The sequence below is a fragment of the Rissa tridactyla genome, chromosome 2, assembly GCF_028500815.1.
Source record: "Rissa tridactyla isolate bRisTri1 chromosome 2, bRisTri1.patW.cur.20221130, whole genome shotgun sequence".
NCBI classification, from domain to species: domain Eukaryota; kingdom Metazoa; phylum Chordata; class Aves; order Charadriiformes; family Laridae; genus Rissa; species Rissa tridactyla.
In genome coordinates this window covers 29,058,995-29,083,765 of record NC_071467.1, presented here as the reverse complement: position 1 = coordinate 29,083,765, position 24,771 = coordinate 29,058,995, and the positions used below count along the sequence as shown (strand labels likewise).

General features: G+C 35.9%; 1 protein-coding gene across 1 annotated transcript in view; it reads right to left on the bottom strand.

The window, feature by feature from the left end:
* MMP16 (matrix metallopeptidase 16) overlaps positions 1-24,771 on the bottom strand; it is a 196,414-nt gene that overhangs the window by 84,093 nt on the left and 87,550 nt on the right. The window contains exons 2-3 of the mRNA XM_054191367.1: positions 20,219-20,367; positions 10,947-11,069 (exon numbers count right to left, since the gene is read on the bottom strand). Of these exons, the coding sequence (XP_054047342.1) occupies positions 10,947-11,069; positions 20,219-20,367 (272 nt within the window). The remainder of the gene's footprint in view (positions 1-10,946; positions 11,070-20,218; positions 20,368-24,771) is intronic.

The window sequence follows — 24,771 nt, the reverse complement described above, 5'->3', positions numbered from 1 at the left end:
ATTAAAAATATTTTAAAATGAGAAATTCTTAACAGTGGGATAACTAGATTAATCAACCACTGACTGTTTACCTCCTGGACCACAATTAGAATCCATCACGGCTAAAGAACAGCATGTCATTTCTGATCAAAAGAAAAATGTTTCCAGTTAAATGAAATTTTAACTTCTTAGTGAGTCCATTAACAATAGCAGAGCTCCATACTGTGACCACCAACCAGTATTCACAAAGCCTTAAAAACAGTTCTTGTTGCATTTGTAACTGGATAGATATTTCCTTATCAGAAACAAAACCTTTTTATTTCAATACAGGCTAAGATGTCCTTTTATGATCTGAATACTTCTATAAATCTTGCATAAAACTGTAGAATTCATCAGAGAAATCATTTTATGGAAGATAATTATGTGCTAATTCAGAAACATATTTAAAACAGAAATTTCAGTCTCTACTACTTCAAATGACACACGAGAGAAAGGCAAAACAACATCAGAATTACAGTTGAGTTCAGAATCGTAGTTACTAGTAAATTATAGTGGAACCACCTTTTCTTTATTTATTTGTATTATTGAATTCAAGAAAATAATGGCAATAATCAGTTTCAGACCTATCCAGTTTCCTCCATCGTTTTTACTTGATTCATATGGCCAGCAAAAACTCCGTTAGGTTTGTGTCTATTCTGAAACTGCTGTAATCAGAGGCTCTTTGGTCATTTCACATGCGCTTGACTGAATGTCCAGCACAAATTTCAGAAATTACATAGTTCTAGAGTATATGCAAGATTTATGTAAGTTTACACCGCATGGCATGCTAATGGAGAACAAAAATATTTTCCTGACTAACCCTGGAATGATTGATTTGTTTGCTGCATTACATTTGCTTGATTATATGGTATTGTAAGTTTATATAAATGGAAATAAATCCTTCAAGTCTAATTTTTATAGATTTGATTTTGCATATATAGTATTTTATTCATATGTTCATGTAGAAAACATAGTCACATATTTTGACTTCCACTCAAAAATATTCTTGCATTGAGTCCAATAATGCTAGTCTAAGCAAAGTACTATTTCTTTTTTGCTAGTATGTATGTTCCAAAGACATATCAAGACAGATTAGAAGATAGTATCTGTAGAGAATCCACTGCTTCCCTTGCTCTTTTGTTCCGAACATGATTTAACCAGTTATTACATACTTGTGCCTATTCTCTTATTTGCCTGGCTTGTAACATTGTTTCTTGTTCTGCCTTTCTCTTTCACACACATGAAATTTAAGAACATTTTCCCCCTAAAAAAAGGGGGACATTTAAAAGACATTTCTGCACTATGAAGTCATTACCTTTTTGTTGTGTCTTTGAACTTAAAAGTTTGAACTCCTTAAATCTCTTAATATAAGACATTTTATCCAATTTATTAAATATTTTCTGTGATTTTTATCGAACTCACTCCAATTTTGCAATGTTCTCTTAAAACTGACTCTGTCAGCACTACAAAGTACTGCTGTACTGATCTTGTTGTCAGAGAGAAAAAGTTCTCTGATCTATAGGCATAGCCTTAACCTATATGATGTAAATGTCACATGATTCAAATTGCTCTGTATAATGTCATTTCTTCATAGTTATTTACTTATCAGTAAGTTTACAATCAGTGTTGTGTTGATTTTTAGGTGATTAAAAAAATACTTGATGCACTGGACTAACTATCAGTCCCTACAGAACCCCTTTCTGAAAGCTCCTTCCTTTGTGAATTACTTTTTTGAGATGCTTTGGTTAGCAAATTCATAAACTACTCGTCCTGTGCCCCTTGAGAATGTACAGTATTTTGCAACCAGAGTGTCATATGGCATTAAATCAAAACATCTCACAAAGCTACACTTACTGAAAACTTGACAACAGTTAACCTGTTGCTGTGCTAAGAATATCATTTACAAAGCTGATGAATTTTCTTTTAGTCAGTCCTGCAGTTTGGTCTCTAAAGCACATAAATTGCCTCATGCACAGATCATTGAAGGATTAGAGCCTCTGTTATTTGCTACGTATAATGAATACAGCAAATGAATCAACAGGCTTTCACAGAAAATAGAATATGTCTAGCAAAACTGATATTTTGATGTAGGGAAAGTTCATCTGAAGGATACAGTTTATTGGGTTTTTTTATTGATTTGTTTTTGGGAATCTTAGTGATAGGTCAAAGTCACACTTTGGGGTTATATAAATAGAGTAAAAGGATGGTCTGATGCTGTTATATGTGATATGAGGAAATGGATAAAAACAGATTGGAATTTTATATTGGTGGTAAATTGATTAATTACTTGGTCTGAAAGGGTTTGACTCACATTTCAAACCTTATCGCTTTACATTTTCTTGCTTTTTCAATGCATGAAATTAAGTTTTAGCCATTGATTACAAATGAAAAATTGAACCATTGTGCTAGTTTCACACACATTAACTAGGGGTGATTACCTATGATGGGAGAACTTTTCCAGGGGACTCAGCTATTTAATTATTTTTGAAATAGCATCCTACATCTCAAGATTCATTGCCAAGTCGAAAGATTTTTCAAAGCATACATTCTGTATTAAAACAAGACAGATTTCTGTCTTCCAGAACAACCTTCTGGAGAGGGTGAGATTATACTGAAAAATGTAGCTTCTAAAAGAAATGAAATAAATCAGTAGCTATTCCAACATGAGTATTTCCAGAAAATCACTGCCTATTTTAATGTGTTTAACACAAGCCATCTTCAATCCTAAAAGGGCAAATTCCAATATTGTGTGTAACACAAATGTTGAAGTTGTCTAGCTGGGAACTTTGCTTAGAATAATTCACCAATGTAGACATATGAAATTCAAGTTATTTTACATTTCTTTCATGGTATTGATCATATACCCTCCAAAGGAAAAAGTACAGTATGAAGATCAGTCCATGCAGACAATGTATCAACTGTCAGAGAGAGAGAGACTTATCTCTTAGAAGTCTTCAGTTTAGATACTGCAATAGCAAATAAAGTCTTATATGAACACTTTTCTTATTGTGTTGGGCTATACATCTTAAAGTCAGCAGTCACATTAAATAGTGGTAACTGTCACTGCTAACAGAAAAAAAAAAAAAAAAAAAAAGAGGAACTGGGTATCTTACACTCAACATGTCCAGATAATGGAGTTAAAATAAAAATAAGTGGAGGACATGACAACTCAGAACGACTCCTATTGCAAGGTGGCAGCATAGCAAGACAAAGGCCATCACAATAAGAAAACAATATCGCCTAAGTATTACTTTCCTAACCTCCAAGCCTGGTTATCATTTCACAGAAAAGAAGTTCAATCAAGAGAGAAAGATCCATTGCTGACCTTGGCCAGATCAGCAGTGCAACTTTATAAAGAAGATAAAGAACATACTCACAATTCCTTCCGAAAGGGAAGTATTTTAGTAAGCAAAAGATGATCTATAAGATGAAATATCTAATATGATGTAATTTTTTACAAATAGTAAACTGAGTGATGCTTTGTAGAAATTTTGAAAGCTGTTATTCTTAGACAACCACAGCAAGGTATCAATTTAATACAGTATTTTGTGGTTATTACTGCTCTTTGATGAAAACATTGTTTTCAACTTGATAGGTGCTTTAGGCATTATAGCTTTTAAATCCATGTCTTGCACAAGAATAAGATTAGACCAGTGATATGCACTTTTCACACTGATTTACTCTTTCTACAGATGCCTGAAAAGTCTTGTTTTAGAGACTGTTATTTTGAAATTCTGAGTCCTATTGATATTAGAAAAGCTTTGGGTTTTCCTGCCCCTCCTCCTCCTTCCCCAAAATATCCTCAAAAGAAATTATCCATGTTTCAGCGACACATTTTTGTCTGCAACAGCTTCAGTAGCCTTGCAAGGCTGTCAGGATATACCTCACTTGGCTTTGTAAAATCAGTCACCTGAAATTTAAATACAGTATATTAAGTAGCACATATTTGCCGTTGAATTTCACTATTTTCTTTTTTCCTTCCTGAGCTGTCATTAGAACAAATCGTTATATGCTTCATGTAAATTGCTACGATTCTGTATACAAAGTCAACTCTTCTGACCCAAGCTAGACCAAAGAGGCAGTTCAGCAAAGGCTAAACAACGCTCAAAATGCATAAAGCTTATTATTACTGCTTACCTTAGCAGTAATGGCCTGCGCAAGAATTGCAATAACTCAGTGACAGACTTCTTCATGGCCTGTAGACTTTGATACTTCTATTCTCCACTGCATATAATAAATACTGGTTTTAAATTGATTCTATGCTCATTTCTGCATTAAATCCAGAGTACGAGATTAACAATATCTTACTACCCTGTTGTGCTGATTAGACTGGGTACTAATGAGTGCTTTTAGAATTATGAGGTGATTATAATGATGCAAGATGATATATTATTTTTTTTTAGAACACAAATATATCCATTAAATATAAATGGGGAAAATGTTTCTACATTTCCACTTCTCTCAAACATTCAAAGATTTTCTTGGAGCAAAGTCACAAATTGGAAACCCCATTCTAAAGAAAGAAAGGACACAGAAGATAAAAGAGCAGGAAATTCAACTGAGTAGGTAAAAAGATGCATTCAGTAATCTGTTTAAACCAAGCTAATTATAGATCTGTATTTGATATGAAACACTTCAGATAAAATGAATTGAAACATAGCTTAAATTCAAATAACTTGTTGAAACTACCTTCTCATTACCATTGCTGTAAATCAAACTTAAACTCAACCAAAGCTTTCCCTTTTTTTTTTTAATCCCACTGTTACTTTTATTCAAATTAATAGATTACCTCTGTTTAAAGTTATACTTCATTTTGTGCCATCATTTCTCTAGAGATGTGTTCTGTCAAGTTGCTTCATTAGTCTCTCATTGATGTGTGTTTCTTAGCTTCAACTTCTTCCCAGTCTCACTTTGCTAATTCTTTGTAGCTATAACCTACAACTGTTTTTTCATGTAAAGTGTGATCTCGGTTCCTATAGCTCCTGATCTAGCTGATTAAATCCAAGTCAGAACTATTGCTTTTGATTTTCTCTTTCTGTGACCACGTTAAAAGTCAAACTACTGCTGCCATGTTGGAAGGAATTTAGAATTCTCTTGCCTATTCGGTTTCATGGGTAATATTCTCCTGTAATTCATTAAAAGGAGATGAAAGGTGACAAAGATGAGATTTCCAAGATACAAAATCAAGACTGGCAAAATACTTGATAAATGCTTTTATAGAAAAGATGTTCTAAGTAGTCCCATGTCATAATTTACTACTAATTAATTTAAAATGAATAAAATGCAACATCAGCATTTACAATTATAGCGTATTGATATTCAAATATTTAATTATTTCAGGATTGCTGAAGTAGGTAAGTATTAGAGAAATGAGAACTGATATTCTACAATTTTCAAATTTTATATGAAAAAGACTGACACTAAAAATACCTATTTTTTGTTAATTACACTGCTGAAAAACATAACTAATAGGATTGATTGTTACATTGGCATCCTCTCTCACAATTACAGTTACCTAGACTTTTTTCATTGCATAAATTTTAGAATCACTACGGTGTAATTCAATCTCCTTTTATTAGGTCTATTTTACATGTTCTCCCCCCTTCCATTCAGAGGTTAGAAATGCTAAGGTATATAACATTGCAAACATACTTCTTTAAGAAAAAGGCAAGCATTACCTTTATTAAGTTGGACTTTGGGAAAGCACCAAACTTCACAGAGGGACAAATATGCTTAAATCAACACTCAGGAAGTGAATTATTGCATTTTATTCAGATTTCTAACCATTGCCTATAATGGCACTAGCAGATATCAAGTAGATAGGTACTGGGAACTTTCCTGTATATGATTAGGTTGACTAGAATTGCATTTTTAACAGTATTTCTGATTGAAAGCTGGTAAGAGATGCAGTTATAATGACAAAATAATCTTTAATAGAGCCTTAATTAGCATCTAATCCTGCATCCATGCTTACTACATAAAGCTAATGCTTAAATGTCAAGAACCATAGCATCCCTGTCCCATTAGTCCTTAAGGGTTGAAACTCTATGGTAGTCTAACAGTTTATGAGAACTTCATTGTAGAAACAAAGTCTCTGTAGTACAAATAAATTTTCTAGATTTGCAGCTGTAAATCATCAGAGTTCCAGCAAAACATGTGAGTAGGAATGCTAAGAACTTATGGGGGGTCATATTGAAAACATCTGTTTTCAGAGAACCCTGAAAACTTCTTCACCATCCCACTCAGAATGCTTTCCACATCTGGAGGTATCACTTCTCAATATTAATCTGGAAGCATTTTCTATACTACTGTGTGCTCTGTGATAAAGAGGAGATAAGAATTTCAAAATTTGTTACTGACTTAATAATGGTAGGGTAGGGTTCTAGAACATATAGTTAGGTATTTCCACTGTCTTCAGGTCTTGTAGATCTCATTGAGGGAAAAAAATTGTGTCGAAGTGCAGCCCAATCCTGTAAATGTTTCTGGCATGTTTCAAAATATGTTAGTCAGGTACAACTGAATTAAAGCACAGAACATTGCTAGTGCATTGAAGAAAAGTCTTCAGACATTTCAGTAATTCATAAATTTGTTCTTGGCATCTCTGAAAAAAAACCCAGATAATAATTATTTCCCCTTATTTCTGCTTTTCATTTTTAATGGAAAGACAATATGCTCGTGCCTCGATGCTGAAATAGTGTAGCCATATATTTAAAAAATAATGCAGTGTGAACATCATCACAATGCAAAGCTTGTGTTATCATTTCAACATGACACAGAGCTGACCTTTTTTCATCCATGAGCCAAGCACAATCAAGGAAATTCAGAATATACTGACTTTGTGACAACTATGATTAATACGGTGTGCAACTCCTTGATTTACGAAATATTTTCTAAATATTCCTCTGTAGTAGTACACTCAAAATATTATTTTATTAAAAAATCTTGCTGCTACTTTGAATCAATAGTATGTTCTAAGTTTTTTCTTAATTCAGTTTTATCTTACTTTTCAGTGTGGCTTTTAAACACCCAAGAAAAATTGTCTTTCCATATTCCACACAACATGGATCAATCAGACCATAGAAAAAACAGTCTACTGTTAACAAGTCAGATGATAGGACTTCTCATTGCATACTGAATCTCCCAGCCAGCATTAATTCATTTAGCTGGACAGCATGAAGTTAGACATGTCCAAGTCTTTCATCTTCGGTCGGTTTTTGGAGAGCTGAAATCCAGGATGTATCCAACTTGTTGAGAAAGGAAAAAGACATTAATCTAGGGCTTGATGCAGTGTCCACTGAAGTCAAGAAAAAGATTAAATCAATTCTAGTTGGGTTGGGATGAAGCCATTGACCATCTACAGTTAAGTTTCCTCCACCAATTAAATTATTACATATTGCTGAACAATCAAATTGTTTTGTCCTTTTCTTCTTCAAGTCAGCAAAATAAAGCAGAATAGCTTTTAAGTTATTATTTTCTTTCAAAGAGTTATGAGTTCCAAGGCAAAGCTCAGCTTTTTAGAGAGTATTCTCCAATTTTATTTGCAAAAGTGTTCTGCAGACTGAATAATCTGAGCAATTCACCAATGACTAACTGCTGGAGTTAAAATTATGAATAGTACACATAGAATTCTGATGAGGAGGACTTTATATTCAGTAATTCCCTGTCTAAAAAGGACATATAAGCATTTATGTTCTATTTTTACAAAGCTGATTGCTTTATTGATTCACATTGTTGCTCCTTCTTTAAAGTTACTTCCCTAGAAAAAGAGATGGTGATCGTTTTTTGAGAGAGACTCATAAGTGTCTTTGTAAACACCCCCTTAAAATATGCGTTTCATAGATTTCTTCTCTGACTCTATGTAATGTTCAGAGATTGTTATGTAACCTGATACGGTCTAAAACACTAAGGAAGAATCAAGACTATATCATTAAGACCTTTGTTATGTAACATGGATATAATTTTCATATACTCTAGATATTTGCCTTCACTCCTATACTCTTCTGGCTGGTAAAAAGGTTCAAATAATCACTTTCTGTTTCTCTCTTTGTAAGAGTCATGTTAATATACAACATAAGTACTAATAATGTTTACAAGATATACCAGGCAGAAAAGATACATTATAATAGTAAGTCACTTTTTTGAAGCACTATCTTGAAATTTTGGGGAACTGTTTCAGCTTGAAAAATTACAAATTGCAAATATGGAAATGTAGGAAAAATATCATGTCACGTGTATCTCTTTTGATCCTCTTACCCATGATTACAGTGAAAATCCAAGAGGAAATATATTCTGAACAACATTAACTATTTTAAATTTAACAGGTGCCAGGAGCAGTTCTTGGGGGGAAAAATAAGTGACAGACAGAAAATGCTAAAGTATAAGTAGGCACAGTTTAAAATGCATTTATATGTGATCTCAATTCTATTTTTCCATTAATACTGTCTTGATGTTTTGCCTGAAGTCATAATTATTTAATTTTAATAGAGCATCCGAAGATATACTCTAAGACCAAGTAGCCAGACAGATAGTAAGTGGTAAATGTAGCTTTTGGACTCTTTGAAAGGGCTCCCTGCAGCACTGCAGTTACACCTATTTGACAATGTTGTATATAAAGGAGAACTCCACATCTCCGGATTTCACAGAGTCCAACAAGAGTTTATACATTTACAGTATTATATTAAATATTTTCTTTAAATAAGCAACAAAGAAGCAAATTTGAAAAGCTTGTCTTGCACTATTGCAATCAAAATCCTTGGCAAAAAAAAAATAATCACCAAATATTTTAGGAAAACCCATTAACTGCTGTTAAGGTCCATGTTGTGCTCATCTGTTTGTCTCTTTTTAACATAATGGGTACGTCCACAAAATACTTTTTTTTTTGCTATTCTTTGTGCTCAGAAAAGCTGGTGAGTGCAGTCCTATGATAAGATAACTCTGATGGACATCATATTTTTTTATTGTTTATTCTGTGTTTCTGTTCTGTTGGGGGGTGAGAGGGCTTGGTTTTGGGGGTGGGTTTTTGTGGGGTTTTGTTTTTGTTTTTCTTTTCCAGAGAAGTGTAAGAGGTAGCAGACACTGAAATGAGGGAAAAATTGCTCTTTCTTTGGAGGAATTACTAAGCTTGCTTAGCAGGCACACTTCACGCCACAAGGTTTGACTTGCCAGGAAGACGCAGAATACAGCTGGAAACCCACAGGTTATAAAGAGACTGAGAAGTGGCACTGAGAAAAATGGAGCAGACAAGTGGTGCTAGCGATAAGATCAAAAGTTTAGGCAACAAAGCAACTTAAAATGTCATTCAGTTAACTGGTATTAAGCCTGTAAGCAGGGAATTGCTGGGAAGAAAAAAGCAAGGGAGGAGAAGCATGTAAAGAATTTTATTTATCTTTTTGTTGTCCTTAGTTGCTTTGAGTTATTTTTTAATTCAGAAAGATTAATGTTATATTTTTTATTCTAATAAAATTTGGGTTCTCTCCTTTAAATATCTTTTGATCTGTAATTCACTATAAAAACACAATAGGCTTATTCTCTTCAAAGCCCTGGTTGACTGGAGGTCTTGTCAAAGTGAGAGAGCGAACATTTTACAAGAGGGAAGGCAGGAGGTAAAGAATTGCTATAAATTCTTCAAAGTGAGAAAGATTACTAGATAGTTGCCACATAGTTTAATACTGTGCACCCCTGTTTGTTATTATGATTAATGCCTTGGGTGACAGTACAGAAGATATACAAGTGGTAGGATTTAGACTGTAATGAAACAGAGAGAAAATCCTGTAATGAAATAGAGACTTAGACTCTGGTACAAATCAGAGTGATAGAAAAACACACATATTTGCAGGTGACTTTGGATGCCTTCTCATATGTGTGCACACACACTACATTTAAATTTTAAAATACAGATAAATGGAAAGTGCTGTAGGTGGACATTCTTATTCTAAGCAATTATGCATTACATTTAACAATAAAACACTCCAGCCAATGCAACATATTAATCTCAAGGCAGTCAGATCTCTATTGCTTGTAGTTATATCAGTGTGTAATGTCTTAAAACAGAATTTTCCAATTCAGACATAAGCCATAGTATTGACACAGAGCTGCTAATAAAATGATCTCTTCACTGTGGTACGAAGAACAGTCTATATGACCATTACAGCTTATGAACTTATAATTTAATACTTATATGCGCTCATGAATAATAGCACCAGTTAATGAATTTGAAAACTATTACAGGAATCCCAATGAGGCTGTGTAAATTTTCAAACAGGCTGTATTGGAATCCTTGGTTTGCTGACAAATTACGATTTTATATTACATACATGACATTTTCTTTGGTTGGCAGAGCTCTAGCGAATGCACAGTTTGCATCTAACTTTCCCTGCAAAGATCAGTTTTGACAGTAGACTCAAGAGTTATACAGATGTACACCTCTGCACATACCCCTATGCCCATCATCACGTAGGTAGGAAATGGTTGGGTCAACGACTCACCGAATTATGATCAAATTCATCTACTTAGAACAGACCTGTAGGCACCTACATTTTGCAGAGACTGACTCCTTTCAATAGCCTATTTTAAATACTTAAATTAGAGATCTGAGTTTCATTACAGCACTCCTAGTTTCAGAGCAATATTCCCTGAGAAGTTACCAAGAGGGTTAAAAGGTAAGGTTAAAAGGGTGTTAAATCAATGCTGAAAACTTCTGAGAATTTACCGGTTACTAAACGCATGCACTTTTAATCCAATAAAATAATTTGGTTCTTATGCAGCACATACATACTTATTCAAGAGGTAGCCAAATCAGAATTTTATATCACATATTAATAATAAAATTATAAAAATACTGGAAAAAAATTCAGAAATTTGTATTTACTTTAAATTAAAAGTCAGCACTACCAGTGACATTTATATACCTATATGAATATCATTGGTACCTGTAAGTGATATGTTTGTGTTGCCATTTCTGTCCGGTTAACGCGTAGCGTTTCCGACGAATGTTAAATTTGGAGCTACCTCTTGTTTGGTCAGGCACACCACATCGAGGCTTCTTCATCCAGCTGCAAGAAACAGCACCACATAGTTAAAGCAACAGGAAAGAAAAATCATAACCACTGCACCAAACTAATAAAAACATCATACTTTTTTTGAATTCACAGTATTATCAGTTTTGTGTCTACATGCAGCAATGACTAGCAAAAGGAACAGTTGCCTTGTTACCAGATGTACAGTTTGTGAATCTTCATTGCATCCCACGACACTCAGAAACCAATTGCTTTGCTGCTATTTTTCCTAGTTTTCTTTTGTTACAACCTCTGAACAAAGACTTGACAACTACACAAGTCTTTCAGTCAATAATTTATTCTGATTCATTCAAGGTAATTATGATCCGTATTACTAGCTTGCTTGCTGAAGGTGAAGTTAAAGTATATACAAAAAGATTTAGTCAAATCACTGGTTCCTAAATTATTTTTTGTATTCTGGGATCCTTCTCTTTTGTCTCATTGTCATGATATTTAAACAAGCCTCAAGTTCCTTTAATCATAGAGCCCAGCCAACTGCGAGAATTTTTTTTTTTTTTAATTGAAGATACTGAAACTGCTAACTTCATGATGCTATTAAGTTCTTCTATTTTACTCTCTGTCCACACAATGAAGAGTATCTCATTGCAACTGTAAGCTCCAAGTGGAGATATTTAATTCAAGAATTCTGATTAAGAATACTTACTGCTCTGCACAAAATCAAGCTGAAAAGCTCTAAATCACAAACAAGAAAAAAGACCATTGCAGCAGCACCAGGCTTTCCACAGAAATGCTCCATTTTTACAGTAGCCTTCAATATTTTGATGTTTTCCAATATTTAAAAAACTTCAAATTCGTCAGCATTCCAAATATGTCAACATTAGGATGATATCTAATGCAAAAGCATGAGTTCAACAGCAGTATCATTGAAGCCTTTCTCACTTGTAGTGTAAGGGGTTATTTAGTTTGAGTAAAAGTGAACAAAATCAGCTGAAGTTATTATTTTATATAAGCTGAATAGATGCAGAACAATTTACCATCAGGAAGCTAGTAGGATCAAAGACGTTCACTGCATAAGTAAAAGACAAATCTCCTCTGTTACTTTTCCAGTTCATTTGATTTTATTTCTATCATGCCAAATAATTACTGATGTAAAAGCTATAGTTTTCTGATGGTATTTACCACAAGAGTAGTCATACCCTATATTCAGGCTTGCATGAATGAATTTCTGACCATTAAACTGGCATTTAGGCATTGTTTCATAAAAAAATATACACACAGCAGCTGTTTGTATGTATGACTGGATGACAGCAAAGTCATTTGAAATGTCATCTCAGAATGTAGACTTATTTTTAAAAGATATGCAGGTAACAAAAACTCAAAAAAACCAACCAGCCAAACATCTTTCATCTTTTCCAGTAGATATTCTTAGTTCAATATATGCCAAACAAAGAAAAACCTGTTGTGTTGTCCAAAAGAAAACACTGAATATTCGCAGTACAAAAGAGTAGTGTGTGTGTGTGTGTGTGTACAAAAAACTACACGATCTAATGAAATCATTGATTTTTCTGTTCTGTACTCAAGGAATGAGATGTGCATTCTAAGTTCTGTACCTACGAATACAAGAGAAACCATATTGCATACTGAATGAACTTTTAGAGATGGGCTAATCCAGTCAAAATCAGCCACACACATTTTCATAAATCCATGTGAAGAGGTTTAGAAGTACAACCAGATTTATAACGCTTCATAGATGCTGTAGCTACGGATATACAGCAAACTATTGTTTAAATGTATAAGTAGGAGTTCAGCTCACCAGCCTGTGGGAAAATACAAAATTTTAGTGATAGTACCAAGATGGCACTGCACTCCACTTGCACTGATAGAGACGATGGAATTGCCTGCAAAAACGTTGATGGATGATGCATCCATCAAGTAATCCGAGTGGAAAAGCCAAAACTTATGAATCTGACTGCCTGAACTGAAGACACTGAGCTCATAGTTACCTGTTTCAAATAAGAAACACAGCGTGATTTGCTCTAATTTCTGGTCAGAATAATTACAAAGTATGTGTGGCACATAAAACAGTTGATTATTATTTGTATTTGTAAGGAAGACAATCTTCTTTCCTTAATGTCTACAAAGACAATACTGCAAAATCGATAAAACTTTACCCCACCAGTATTTGCTGAAACACCCTGCAACTTTACTTCAGGCTCCTCTGTTTTTTAAAAAGAAGCATCAATTCAACAAAGTAGATGTTAGTGATTTCTGGGATGAAATGTCATTGAAAAGTTTAATTTGCTCTAATAATAAAAGAAAAAGAAGGAAAGAAGCAGATCTTTGTTACAGACCAGAGGGCAGTTCTATTCCTCTTAGTAAAATGATATCGAATTTACACTTCAGCAAAAGAGATTAGAATTGGCTCAGACCTCAGCAAACTTTTAGACATATTGTCAACAATACTTTTCCCCAGTGCATGTTAGATTGGCATGCAGTTACCATGCATTTTAATGACAGGTTATATTTAAATTATGCTGTTAAAACTGCACGCGCACATTGCGGAAAAAGACACAGAGGTAACAAAAGATCAGTGTTCTCACCTTAAGGTGATATCACTACATCAAAAGAAAGAAGCAAGGAATAAAGCAAAAACAAATAACTATTATATTTTGTTAGAAACACTGTACAAAAACATTGGGGTCTTGTATAAAAAATATAATATATCACTTATAGTTGTATTGTTTCAAGGGCAATGACTTTAAATTAATTGAATTAGGCCTCCCTACCCCCCCAAAAAAACCCCAAAGTTTAAATTATTTAGCTTAACTGATGGAGACCTATTTTAATAACAGGGTTTGCTCAGTGGCAAGCCAGGGGCAGTTAAGTGTCAATATTCCAAGTCGTGAATTTCAAAATTAATCTTCAAAGCTGTTGTTGAAATAATCTCTCACGTTATGTCAACGGTTTAATACCATCAGAGAAAATGTTAGCATAAAATGTTTTACACTTGAGACTTAATACAAAGTCAAGAACAGTAGGTAGCATGAATTCAAAATTCAACATTGTATTATCTTACTAGAACTACTGACAATCCATTTTTAGCTAAACAAAACATGGCCCAAAATAACATGTTATGAAATTCAAGCAGTCACAATTTGTTCTTGCATTGATTTTGAAGTGGTATGTACCTATCAAGAGCATTATGCTTGTATCCTTATTGGTTTGGATGGGCCGGGGATGTTCCATGTTGTCATGCTGCCTGGCCCACTAGTGTTCTTACTGTTCTTCCATAAGTACCGGGACTGGGGTTCACACACAATATAAACCCCAATGTAAATCAAATGGAAGCCTTTGCACAAGTGGTTGACTAGCTTTCGGGAAATTATCTTCACGTAAAATTTAAAGAAAGATGCGATATCTGAGTTGGGCTACCACCAGATCTATCACTTCGATCTTAGCTGAGCTAAGTTTAGCAGTCAGAATTTTTAACACATTATTACATGGTTAGTATTGGAGTCAGTATTTTCTAGCACAGAAATGGGGCAAAATGTTAACAACTTCTGGCACAGAAATTTCACATCTTTTTTTTTTGTGATACATTAACATTATTTTTTAAACAGTAATTATTCTCACACTGACTGGAAGACTTCTGTCAGTAGTAAACGTTAATGCTCATGACATTTGGGGATACTTAGTGTGTAATATGATCTTCTATCTGGGGGGAAGCTGAGAAATAAAACATTAATTTCTATTTTCTTCCAAATAAAGATGCTTTTAACATAATATAATCAAGGTCTTCCATGTTCTTGATTAATTTTTGGAGTTTTTTGGGGTTTTTTAATACTTGTTTTTCATTTATAAAAGGTGCATACTGGTAATGACTTTGCCTCTCTTTCATGTTTGTTTCTGAACTTGTACAAATCTTTTATGCAGCAGCCCCTAAAAATTAATATTTCATTGGTACTCAATAAAGAGGCTTAATTGTGACTAATGTACTCTATCTGTAGGCTATGTCACATCAAATTCCTCTCTTAGCTCCATTAGTTTGAATCTTGAGAAGCTATATATGTCAAGAGAATTAAAACAGTTTAGACTCACAGAAAATCTGAAAAGATTAAAATAAAAATATGCAACAAAATTGTAATGCTCTTCCAGCAGAGAGAGAGAGCTGAAACTGAACTTCTCGGAACTCAAACCCCTTGTCTAACCATACTTTGTTCTTTGGGGGTTAAGAGGAAGAATCTATTTCTGTCCCCTCACCTTCTTAAGCCTTCGGGTAAAAGTTTTGGTCCAAGGCAAAATCAAAACTTTAACAAAACCCACATTTGGTTAAACATTCCCCTCGTTTATCCCTATTCAAAACTGCTGCTTTGGCTGTATAATGTTTTTGTTGGTGTTGGGTTCTGGGGGTTTTTTTTGCCAGTGTTATAGCAAAAATGGAAAATAAAATGGAGAATTCAACGTGACTTAGTGCAACTTGGCTTAGTGGCTGGAAAAACAACAGGCAACTATTTACGAAAACTACTGAATGGTTCCCTTAAACTTCTTGTGAGGAGAGATATATGTTTTCTAAACATCTTTGCTTTTCCCTACTGTACTCTGCTATTATAAGACTTTACTGACACTCCTCTAAGTAATAGAAGCAGTCAAAGAGGGATGTAAGATGCTGTATTTCTGCCCTAGTACTAACGATGATTTGCCTGCAAGGCTTCCCATTGAATGTTTACTGAGGGTACAAGATCTTATGTATAGCTTTTGTACAAAAACATTTACTAATAAAATAGACAACTGAGCTAATTTCAACACCTCAAAATTTGTTGTTCACTCTTACTCTGTGACTGACAAGTAATATATAAAAGTCAGAGATCACACATTACATCTTAATTATGAACCTTGCAGGAAACTTGGTTAGAAGCTCATCTGAGCATTAAAATAAGCACATTTGCCATTTATTTATAAAGGATGACATAAAAATAAAATGAATGCTTTGTCACTATTGCATAGATATAGTCAGCATCCTATACACAACCATTCTACCTGTATACCAAGAAATTTGTAATATAGTCCTCTAGACTGCAAAACTTGTTTTGGAAATAAATATGTATAGCAGTTTTAAGAAAAGACAAGAAGTAGTCTTATTCTACCTAGTATGTTTGGTTTAGGGATGTGAAAGACCGGGATGACAACAGTGGGTTCATTTTCAGAAGTCTCCTTTTCAATGAATCATTGACTGTGTTTGGTAATATATAAATGAATCACAGAAAATACTGTAGCATCCCATGCAAATGTCAGACACTGTTTTCCTTGGGTTTGCCATTATCATGATACTGGTATTCATAGAACCATAGAATCATACAATGGTTTGGGTTGGAAGGGACCTTAAAGATCATCTAGTTCCAACACCCCTGCCATGGGCAGGGACACCTCCCACTAGACCAGGTTGCTCAAAGCCCCATCCAGCCTGGCCTTGAACACTTCCAGGGATGGGGCATCCACAGCTTCTCTGGGCAATCTGTTCAGTATCTCACCACACTCACAGTAAAGAACTTCATAAATCTAATCTAAATCTCCCCTCTTTCAGTTTAAAACTGCTGTCCCTCATGCTATCATTTCATTCCTTGATAAAGATTCCCTCCCCACCCTTACTGTAGGCCCCCGTTAGGTACTGGAAGGCTGCAATAAGGTCTCCCCAAAGCCTTCTCTTCTCCAGGTTGAACAACTCCAACTGTCTCAGCCTGTCTTCATAGGAGAGGTGCTCCAGCCTTCTGATCATCTTCATGGCCCTCCTCTGGACTAGTTCCAACACGTCCATGTCCTCCTGATGTTAGCCGACCCAGAGATGGATGCAGTACTCCAGGTGGAGTCTCATGAGAGGAGTAGACGGGCAGAATCACCTCCTTCAACCTGTTGGCCATGCTTCTTTTGATGCAGCCCAGAATCAGGTTGGCTTTCTCGGCTGTGAGAACACATTGCTGGCTCATGTTGAGCTTCTCATCAACCAACACCCCCAAGTCCTTTTCCTCAGGGCTGTTCTCAATCCATTCTCCACAGAGCCTTAATTTGTGCTTGGCATTGCCCTGATCCCCGTGCAGAAACTTGCACTAGGCCTTGTTGAACATAATGAGGTTTGCACAGGCCCACCTCTCAAGCCTGTCCAGGTCCCTCCTGGGGCAGGGGCCCAGGGCATCCCTTCCCTCCAATGTGTCAACCGCTCCACACAGCTTGGTATTGTTGGCAAACTCATCACTGGTCTCCACTTGGACATTGAGCCATTGACTGCAATTCTTTGAGTGCGACCATCTAGCTAATTCTTTATCCACGGAGTGGTCCATCTATCAAATCCATGTCTCTCCAATTTAGCAACAAGATGTTGGACGAGACAGTGTCTAATGCTTTGCACAAGTCCAGGGAGATGATGTCAGTTGCTTTTTCCTTATCCACCAACGCTGTAACCGCATCGCAGAAGGCAGCCAAATTTCAGACACAATTTACCTTTAGTGAAGCCATGTTGGCTGTCACTGATCACCTCCTTATTTTCCATGTGCCTTAGTATAGTTTCCAGGAGGACCTGCTCCATGATCCTGCCAGGCACAGTTCAGATCGACTGGCCCTGATTCAGAATGTCCCTCATATTTTTTATGCCATTATAATGATGTCTCAATCTACTACTCACTTTTCCTTATCCCCAGCAATAAGCATGCATCATGCTTTTCAAGCCACTTGGGAAACAAATTAAAAAAATATAGCAGAAACAAGTGAATGGTGAGTAGTAGGGGGAAGATGAATATTGTTCATATTTATGCATACCAAAATGCTCATTGAGGGATTATCTTTTTTTCAGAGCAACAAAATCCCCCAGGGGACTTTTGATGATGATGCTGCAGGACATTATTTCTCTGTTAATATCCCCAAAGTTTGTTCCTATCAAGTTACTACTATAACTTCTTTTAATTATTTGTCCTTCTGAAGACAAGAGGCACTCGTAATCTCTTCTCAAAACATGCTAGAGAAGCAGGTAAATCCTCATGCACAAGATGAGAACATATTGTTTTTATGAGGTTCCTGTGGTACTCTTTATTTTTAATCCCAGCATTGTATGTGATTATAAGACATTAATCACAGAGAAACAAACGGTAAACTGTCACTTATTTCTGGCCAAAATAGAGTATATGTATTTTTTGTGTATATGAAAGGGAAAATTATTTCAAACATTTACGAAATACTGCTAAAAATGAACGACTGAAAATAAAAAATTATCCTTTGTTATATAGTCATATCTCCCAAGAATATTCAGTGGTCTTAATTAATGGTAACTTGAGGCCACAGTTTAGTTTAATGAGTTTATTTGTTTTCTTAACACCAATGCAAATGTGACAAATCTTTAAGAATCAGTTCTGTTCCCAACTTGACTCAAGTTAATGCAACTCCAAATGTGTAAGCAAATGCAGAATTCATCCAGCATGAGTTATTTGTATGTAAGAATTGCCATGCTTTAATATATCTTTCTCTGTAGAAGAAAATAATGCATCAAAGAGATTTGGAAGACTCAATATCCACCAGATTGTAAAATTAATGTTTTGAACTGTTGCATAGATGGATTCCTCTTACATACCAGAAGAAGTGAAGACTACCTTACTGACATGCTGGTCAACAAGCCCAATTTAGCAAACATAAACCACTTCCCTTTGCAATTAAAGTTTTGGGTTGCTTTGATTTTTTTCCACTCACTACCTGATACTCTTAACTAAGAGATGGCCCCCGCTTTCCCTTAGGTTACCGCTTTCTATCTTCTCTGTACTGCTAACTGTGAACAGATTATTTTCCTTTTAGTGAAATATATTGCCTCTTACAAAGCTGCCACTAATGTGTCTTTAAAAGGCTACTAGTGACTGGTATAGCAGAGCTCTCCCCTCAAGGATCAATCACTGCAGCTATATAAAGAGCCTAGTCTCTCCACCCTGCAGACTGGATCATAAACATAGTTTTGAGCGTGGCTCTCACAAGGCGTTTACTGCTATTGCACTGCATGTTCTAAGGCCCTTTAAATTCCTAAACTGAGGGATGTGTGATCAACTCACCTCCCCTTAGGGCAGCCCTAAAATCTGCTTTGCTTTATTGCTTTTCAATGCAATAATGCATGTGCCAGTGGAATAAAATGATTTTTCCAATCCTGCCTGCATTTTGGGTAGCCTCTTCCCTAAACTCCAAATGATAGAAAAATAATTTGCATCAGCTACTTTACCAAAAAAAGAATAACAACACCTCAGATTTGGTTGGGGCTGGTAAATGGCAAATGAAGGAGGATTATTTCCCCTCCCCCCAAAAAGCATTTTTGAGAGGTAGTAGAAATATATTTCAACAAAGTAAATGTTGGATATGTACTATTTTGTTATTGTTTGCTTTTCAAGCAAAGTAACTTTTTCTAAAATCATAAAATAATCTTTATTGCATTTTAAGTGGAATGAGTCCAACAAGCACTTCAAATCTTAATCCCAGATACGTTTTCTTAATTGTGTACAATTTTTTATTTTTTTTTTCATTTTCCTGGCACCTTTTAAATGTTTGCATAGAATAGAGTTGTTTGGAAGTGTCTTTTACTAGCTCTGTTTCACAAAGTTTCTCTGTGTTCAGTCTGTCAGTAAAATCAGACACTGCTGGCCTCACACATCTTCAGAATTGCAAAGGTCATGCAATACTAATCCAATTTTACTGCATATTAAAATGACCACACCTGGTCTTTTGTTACTGGAAACCATTAAATGAATGGGCCAGTGGAGCGTGCTAAATTTTTTTTCAATGAGCATAAGGAAATTTACACTGAAGATTTTCCAGTAAGAAAAGACTCTTTCACTGTGAAACACTTCGTGAATTTTTGCCAATTTTGAATAGGTTTTTCCACTTCCACATCGATAACCTTTTGGCCCTGTCTTTAGTTAACCCTAAAACATTTTCTTTACAGTCACATGCCCAAAGGCAGACAACAGGCAAGTGACTACCTGCTTCCATGAAATACAGATGATGGAAAAAAAAAGGCAAGGAGAGAAACACTTTAACTCCCCATCTGAAGCTGCAACGCTATTTGGATATCACGGTCACCCTGCTTCATGTCTTATAAAGTTTTTCCAGTTCTATTTCACCCTGCTTGAAACAGAAAAGTCAAGAGCAGTTCAGTACTGGTTACTTACTCAATTGTGTTCCTGTCCACTTTTCCTGTCATATTAATGCCATAGAACTGCTGCATGGCAGCTATAGCTGATTGCATGGTTTCTGCAGAGCGCAACACCGACATTCGGGGGTCAGTTGGTGGAAGGTAGCCATACTTTTGTAACCATACCTGCAATGACAAGTGCAGTGGCTATTAAATAGAAATTAGAGGTAAATAAAATGCTCCCTAGTAATTAGTTTTGTACCATATATAATGAAGCTTCTAATTCACCAAGCATAAATCCTGTTAGTTTGGGGTTTGGTTTTTATTTGCAGAGAAGAAATTCTTTGGGGCTTTTGTTTCATTTTCTTTATTAAAGATTCTGCTGGTTTAAGACTTACAGTGTTTTCTACCCAGGAGCCAGCTCTCTTTATTATCTGAAGCTGCCTGCTTCAATTATTTATTTAATGTATTTATTTATTTGAAGTTACAACTTAAGCACCTATCTCTGGCTCTAGGCACTTCAAGAAATTTTTAAAGCAGACAAAATATAAAATCCACAGTATATGCCACATATAATTGACTGTCCACAGGGTACATAATAATATTCACCACCTAAAATAATAAATCCACGATAGCTCTCACACAGTTACACTATATTGTTATCATCTCTCAAAAAATATGAAAGAGGGTGGGGAGATATTCAGCTTTCCGAGAAGAATATCAAACCCACATACTTATAGGCAAAGCAGGTGGCCAGGAGGTAGTGAAGTAGCAGAGTCTGTCCCCACTTACAGTAAATTCCCTGATAAGAGGATCTTCCCTTTTAAATCAAGATGGATTTAATGCCAACTGTTTATGCTCTTAATTGTGTAGAAGTGAGAGGGAGAAGGCATGGTTCAAATAACTGAAAGCTTTATGGATTAAAGCCAATATCTTAAGAACACCTGGAAAAACCCTCTGAAACATGCTGTCCTCTTGAGGCAACGTTTCATAAACAAGTAGCTGCGATTATCCTAATGTTTCTAAGCACTCTCAAAATCTACACAAAGCACAGTGTAAGATTTTTGAGGCAATGAGAGCACTGCTACATCTTTAAAAATGTCTTAGCTTCTCATCTAAAGACTGGAACTACTCACTAGAGTGAAAGGTACATATATTGCCAGTCTACAAGTTAAATTAAATTGCATTGCTGCAGCTTTCCTCTCCCCAGTAACAAAATACTTGTGACGTCATAAATCTGATCTTCTGATCTTTAAAAAACTGAATGAATATGTAAACAAATAAAAAATTTATTTCACCTACCTCTTTCAAATGCATAACCTCCCAGTTCACAGATTCTGAGTCATTACATTAATGAATGCTCTCCACCCACTCTCCCCTTATAGCGTGTCGTGGGCTCTGTCTGCCTCATACAACACTTCTGGGGTTTTTATCTGTTTATACACACTGTTTACACACAACCTAACACCAAACTGTGTAGTCTGCAATCTTCAGCCTTAATTTAGCTTGCAGAGTCCACCTGATTCAGTTCCGTAGCAGGTTAACCATGCTGGTGGTGCACTCCTCTTTTACGGACCCAGTGAAGAAACTCAAGATGCTATGGTTCACTTTAATAGCACCGAACAGATATTACAGGTGAACATTTGCTCAGCGTAAATGAAAGATCAAACTGGCACTAAAAATAGGGGAAATTTTCAGTTTATGAGTTCAGATATTTCTCATTGAAACAGGTATACCTTCCCACAGTGCAGTTCAGACACAATCTCAATGTCTGTGAGCTCCACACAACAGGTAGATACAGTACAGACAAGATTAAGACCCAGCCTGACTCTTTCACCTTCGCACTACCTCTATATACGGGAGCTGTTCAGAATAAGAACAAAATTTTGTTTAATAGAAAGGAAGATGCTCTCATTTCAAGTATAAATGAATTGCTACAATCAGCACCTACATCCAACTTTACATACTCCTGACTTCTTGCACATTTCAGCTTCAAAGGTGAACTTGTGAGCGCTGAGTTTGTGCTAGATTTCGGTCATCACAGAAATAATTTAGCTTACGTGTCACTCTGCACAAGAAGTCTGTTTTTCCTTCCATTGTTGGAAGACAGCTCTGAAAGGCCAGCTAGAGCTGGAAGGTTGTCAAGAGCAATGCAATATGTGGAAACAAGACTATGGAAGTAAGGAATAAGTTTGACACAGAATGGGTTGATTTCAATGTAGCATGTTGAGTCCCTCTGAATTACTATTTACAATGAATATATGTAATAATGGGGTTATCTCGAGATTCATCTTCTCAAGTCAGTGTTATTAAAACACATGCTTAGTCAGGGAAGAAAAATAATTCTGAGCAGCGTGACACTGTTGTCTAAAATGATGCCACCTTCTCGCCACCTTCTCAGCGTGAATTTGGTATGCAGACACAGAGAGAGCTTTTCATGAAGCTCTCTTTCAGGTGCTAAGGGCATAGAAAATTGCTTGGTAGGCCTGTGAGGCCACCTATCATCACTCGAAATTATCCTTATTGTGGCATAACCGAAGGAGACAGAGGTATGTATGGGGTTACAAGTAACCAAATTTACCAGGAGCTAAACCTTCATATATCTGAATTAGAAAAGCTATAAAGAGAAAGGCAGAAAAAATAGCCTGGAGGGTACTACCCATGGGAGAAGGGGAGCAGAAAGTACAAACTGCAATCTAGTAGACTGCCACTGCAGACACAGAAAAGAAAAACAGGGGTGGCACAGAAACAGCAGAAGAGAACAGTGTAGCCTTTTCCCTTCTAAAAACTTAAATACAGGATGCCTGGTAGTCACTCCCTACCATTGAACAAAGGAAGGAGACTGCCTGGGTCTTCCCTCAGCCTTCAAAATAGCAAATAGAATACACAGCCAACATACCAGAAACTCAGATGACACTCTGAAAGCAAGTTTCCTTTTTTCAAAATTTAGACAAGTTGACCTCCAAGACTAATAACTGGTAAATGCTTGAGAGCTAGTACTAGTATTCTGTCCTTGTGAGAAAGGACCATGAAACTAGATAAAGGGACAACAAATCTGGTTCCTGTTGCATTCCTCAGATTCTTTAGTTTTCTATTAACAAATCTGGAAGGACCTTGGCTCAGTCTGCTGTATACTTGAAGTATGCCCCTCAGATTCTGTTGTACATAGTCCAAATGCTGGGAACTGTGGAGCGGAAGCTTAGCTTTACAAAGTCCAGAATATACAGGTGGGTAAAACAACAAAGAGGAAAAGAAACAGAATGATGCAGAGACAACAGGAGAACAAAGGAAAACAATTTTCTCACAGCCTTTTATTTTTGAAGTAACCTATTAAAGAAATTATGACCATAAGAATTTCCCCCTTTCCCTCTACTGAAATTAGATGTCTCTGCCTTAATGCACTTCAGCAATGACAATGCAGTGCTGGTGAGCCGTCTGTCTTGGAACTCACCTGTCTTGGAACAAGGAAATAGTGAAGTAGATCCATCTAACATGTAACGTCTGGAATGCCAACAGAGACCCTTTGCACAGACTCCAAAATCAGTGATATGTCTCATTCCTTTATACAGTTTAGGAAGACAAAATACTGGGACTTCAAGGGAAGTTTTTGGGCGGGACTTTCTTGTCCTGCAGCAAAATGAAAGCCATGGCAACCTCTCATGGTAACCACAGAAAAACACAGCTGGAAGACAATGGGTTCCACCACTTCCCGCTCTACTACAGTTCTTTACTATCCTACCACTGTGAAGTTTGCCTTAGAGTTGAATCTCCCTTACTATATTTTAAGCCTGTAACTTCTCATTTTACCTGCAACGGGTGAGAGGAACTGATTACTCCTTTCCCCTCTGCAGCACCCATTTATGTAGTTGAACTCTTATGTCAGCCACTCTTTCTGATCTTTTGAAAATAAACTAAAGAAACCTCCTTTGGTTAACCTTATTTCGTTGTTAATTGTTAATTGTTAATTCCACATTAACCTCCAGGAAACTAGAAGCTAAAATCTATCTTTACTAAGCATCAGGTTGCACTAGAGTTGTATGTTAGTTCCCATTATTAGCCTACTAACAAACACTGGAGTTTAGCTGAAGTGTTAGGAAAAAATTCAGAAGAATGTGGACAATCAAATACTCCATTGTGAAAATAAAACCAAACAAAAAAACCCCAAAAACCAAACACCAAAACAAAACCCAGGAATAAAATTATCCTAAAAATATTTTTTCCCACTAAGTGAATATCAAGGCTTATGTCCCATTTATCTATACATCTATCTATAAAATGCTTTATTCATACCTTTTCCACCAGAAAAAATCCTTCACTATAATTCCACTTTCTCTTTTCATAATTGTAAGGAAAAAGATAAACAGAATTATTTGGTGATGAAAGCTGTAGAGATGCTAGGAGTTTGTTGGGGACCTGGCACTTTTGCAGGAGTCCAAGGAACCTGTAAGTGCGTGCTCCACACATGAGCTGTATCACCTTCCAGATTTTGGATCTTACTGAGCAGATGCCTAAGGTTTGGGATGGGGCAGGGGGGTTCTGCCATGATGAAAAAATCTTTTCATTTTAGTTTGTGACTGCTACTAATGCTAT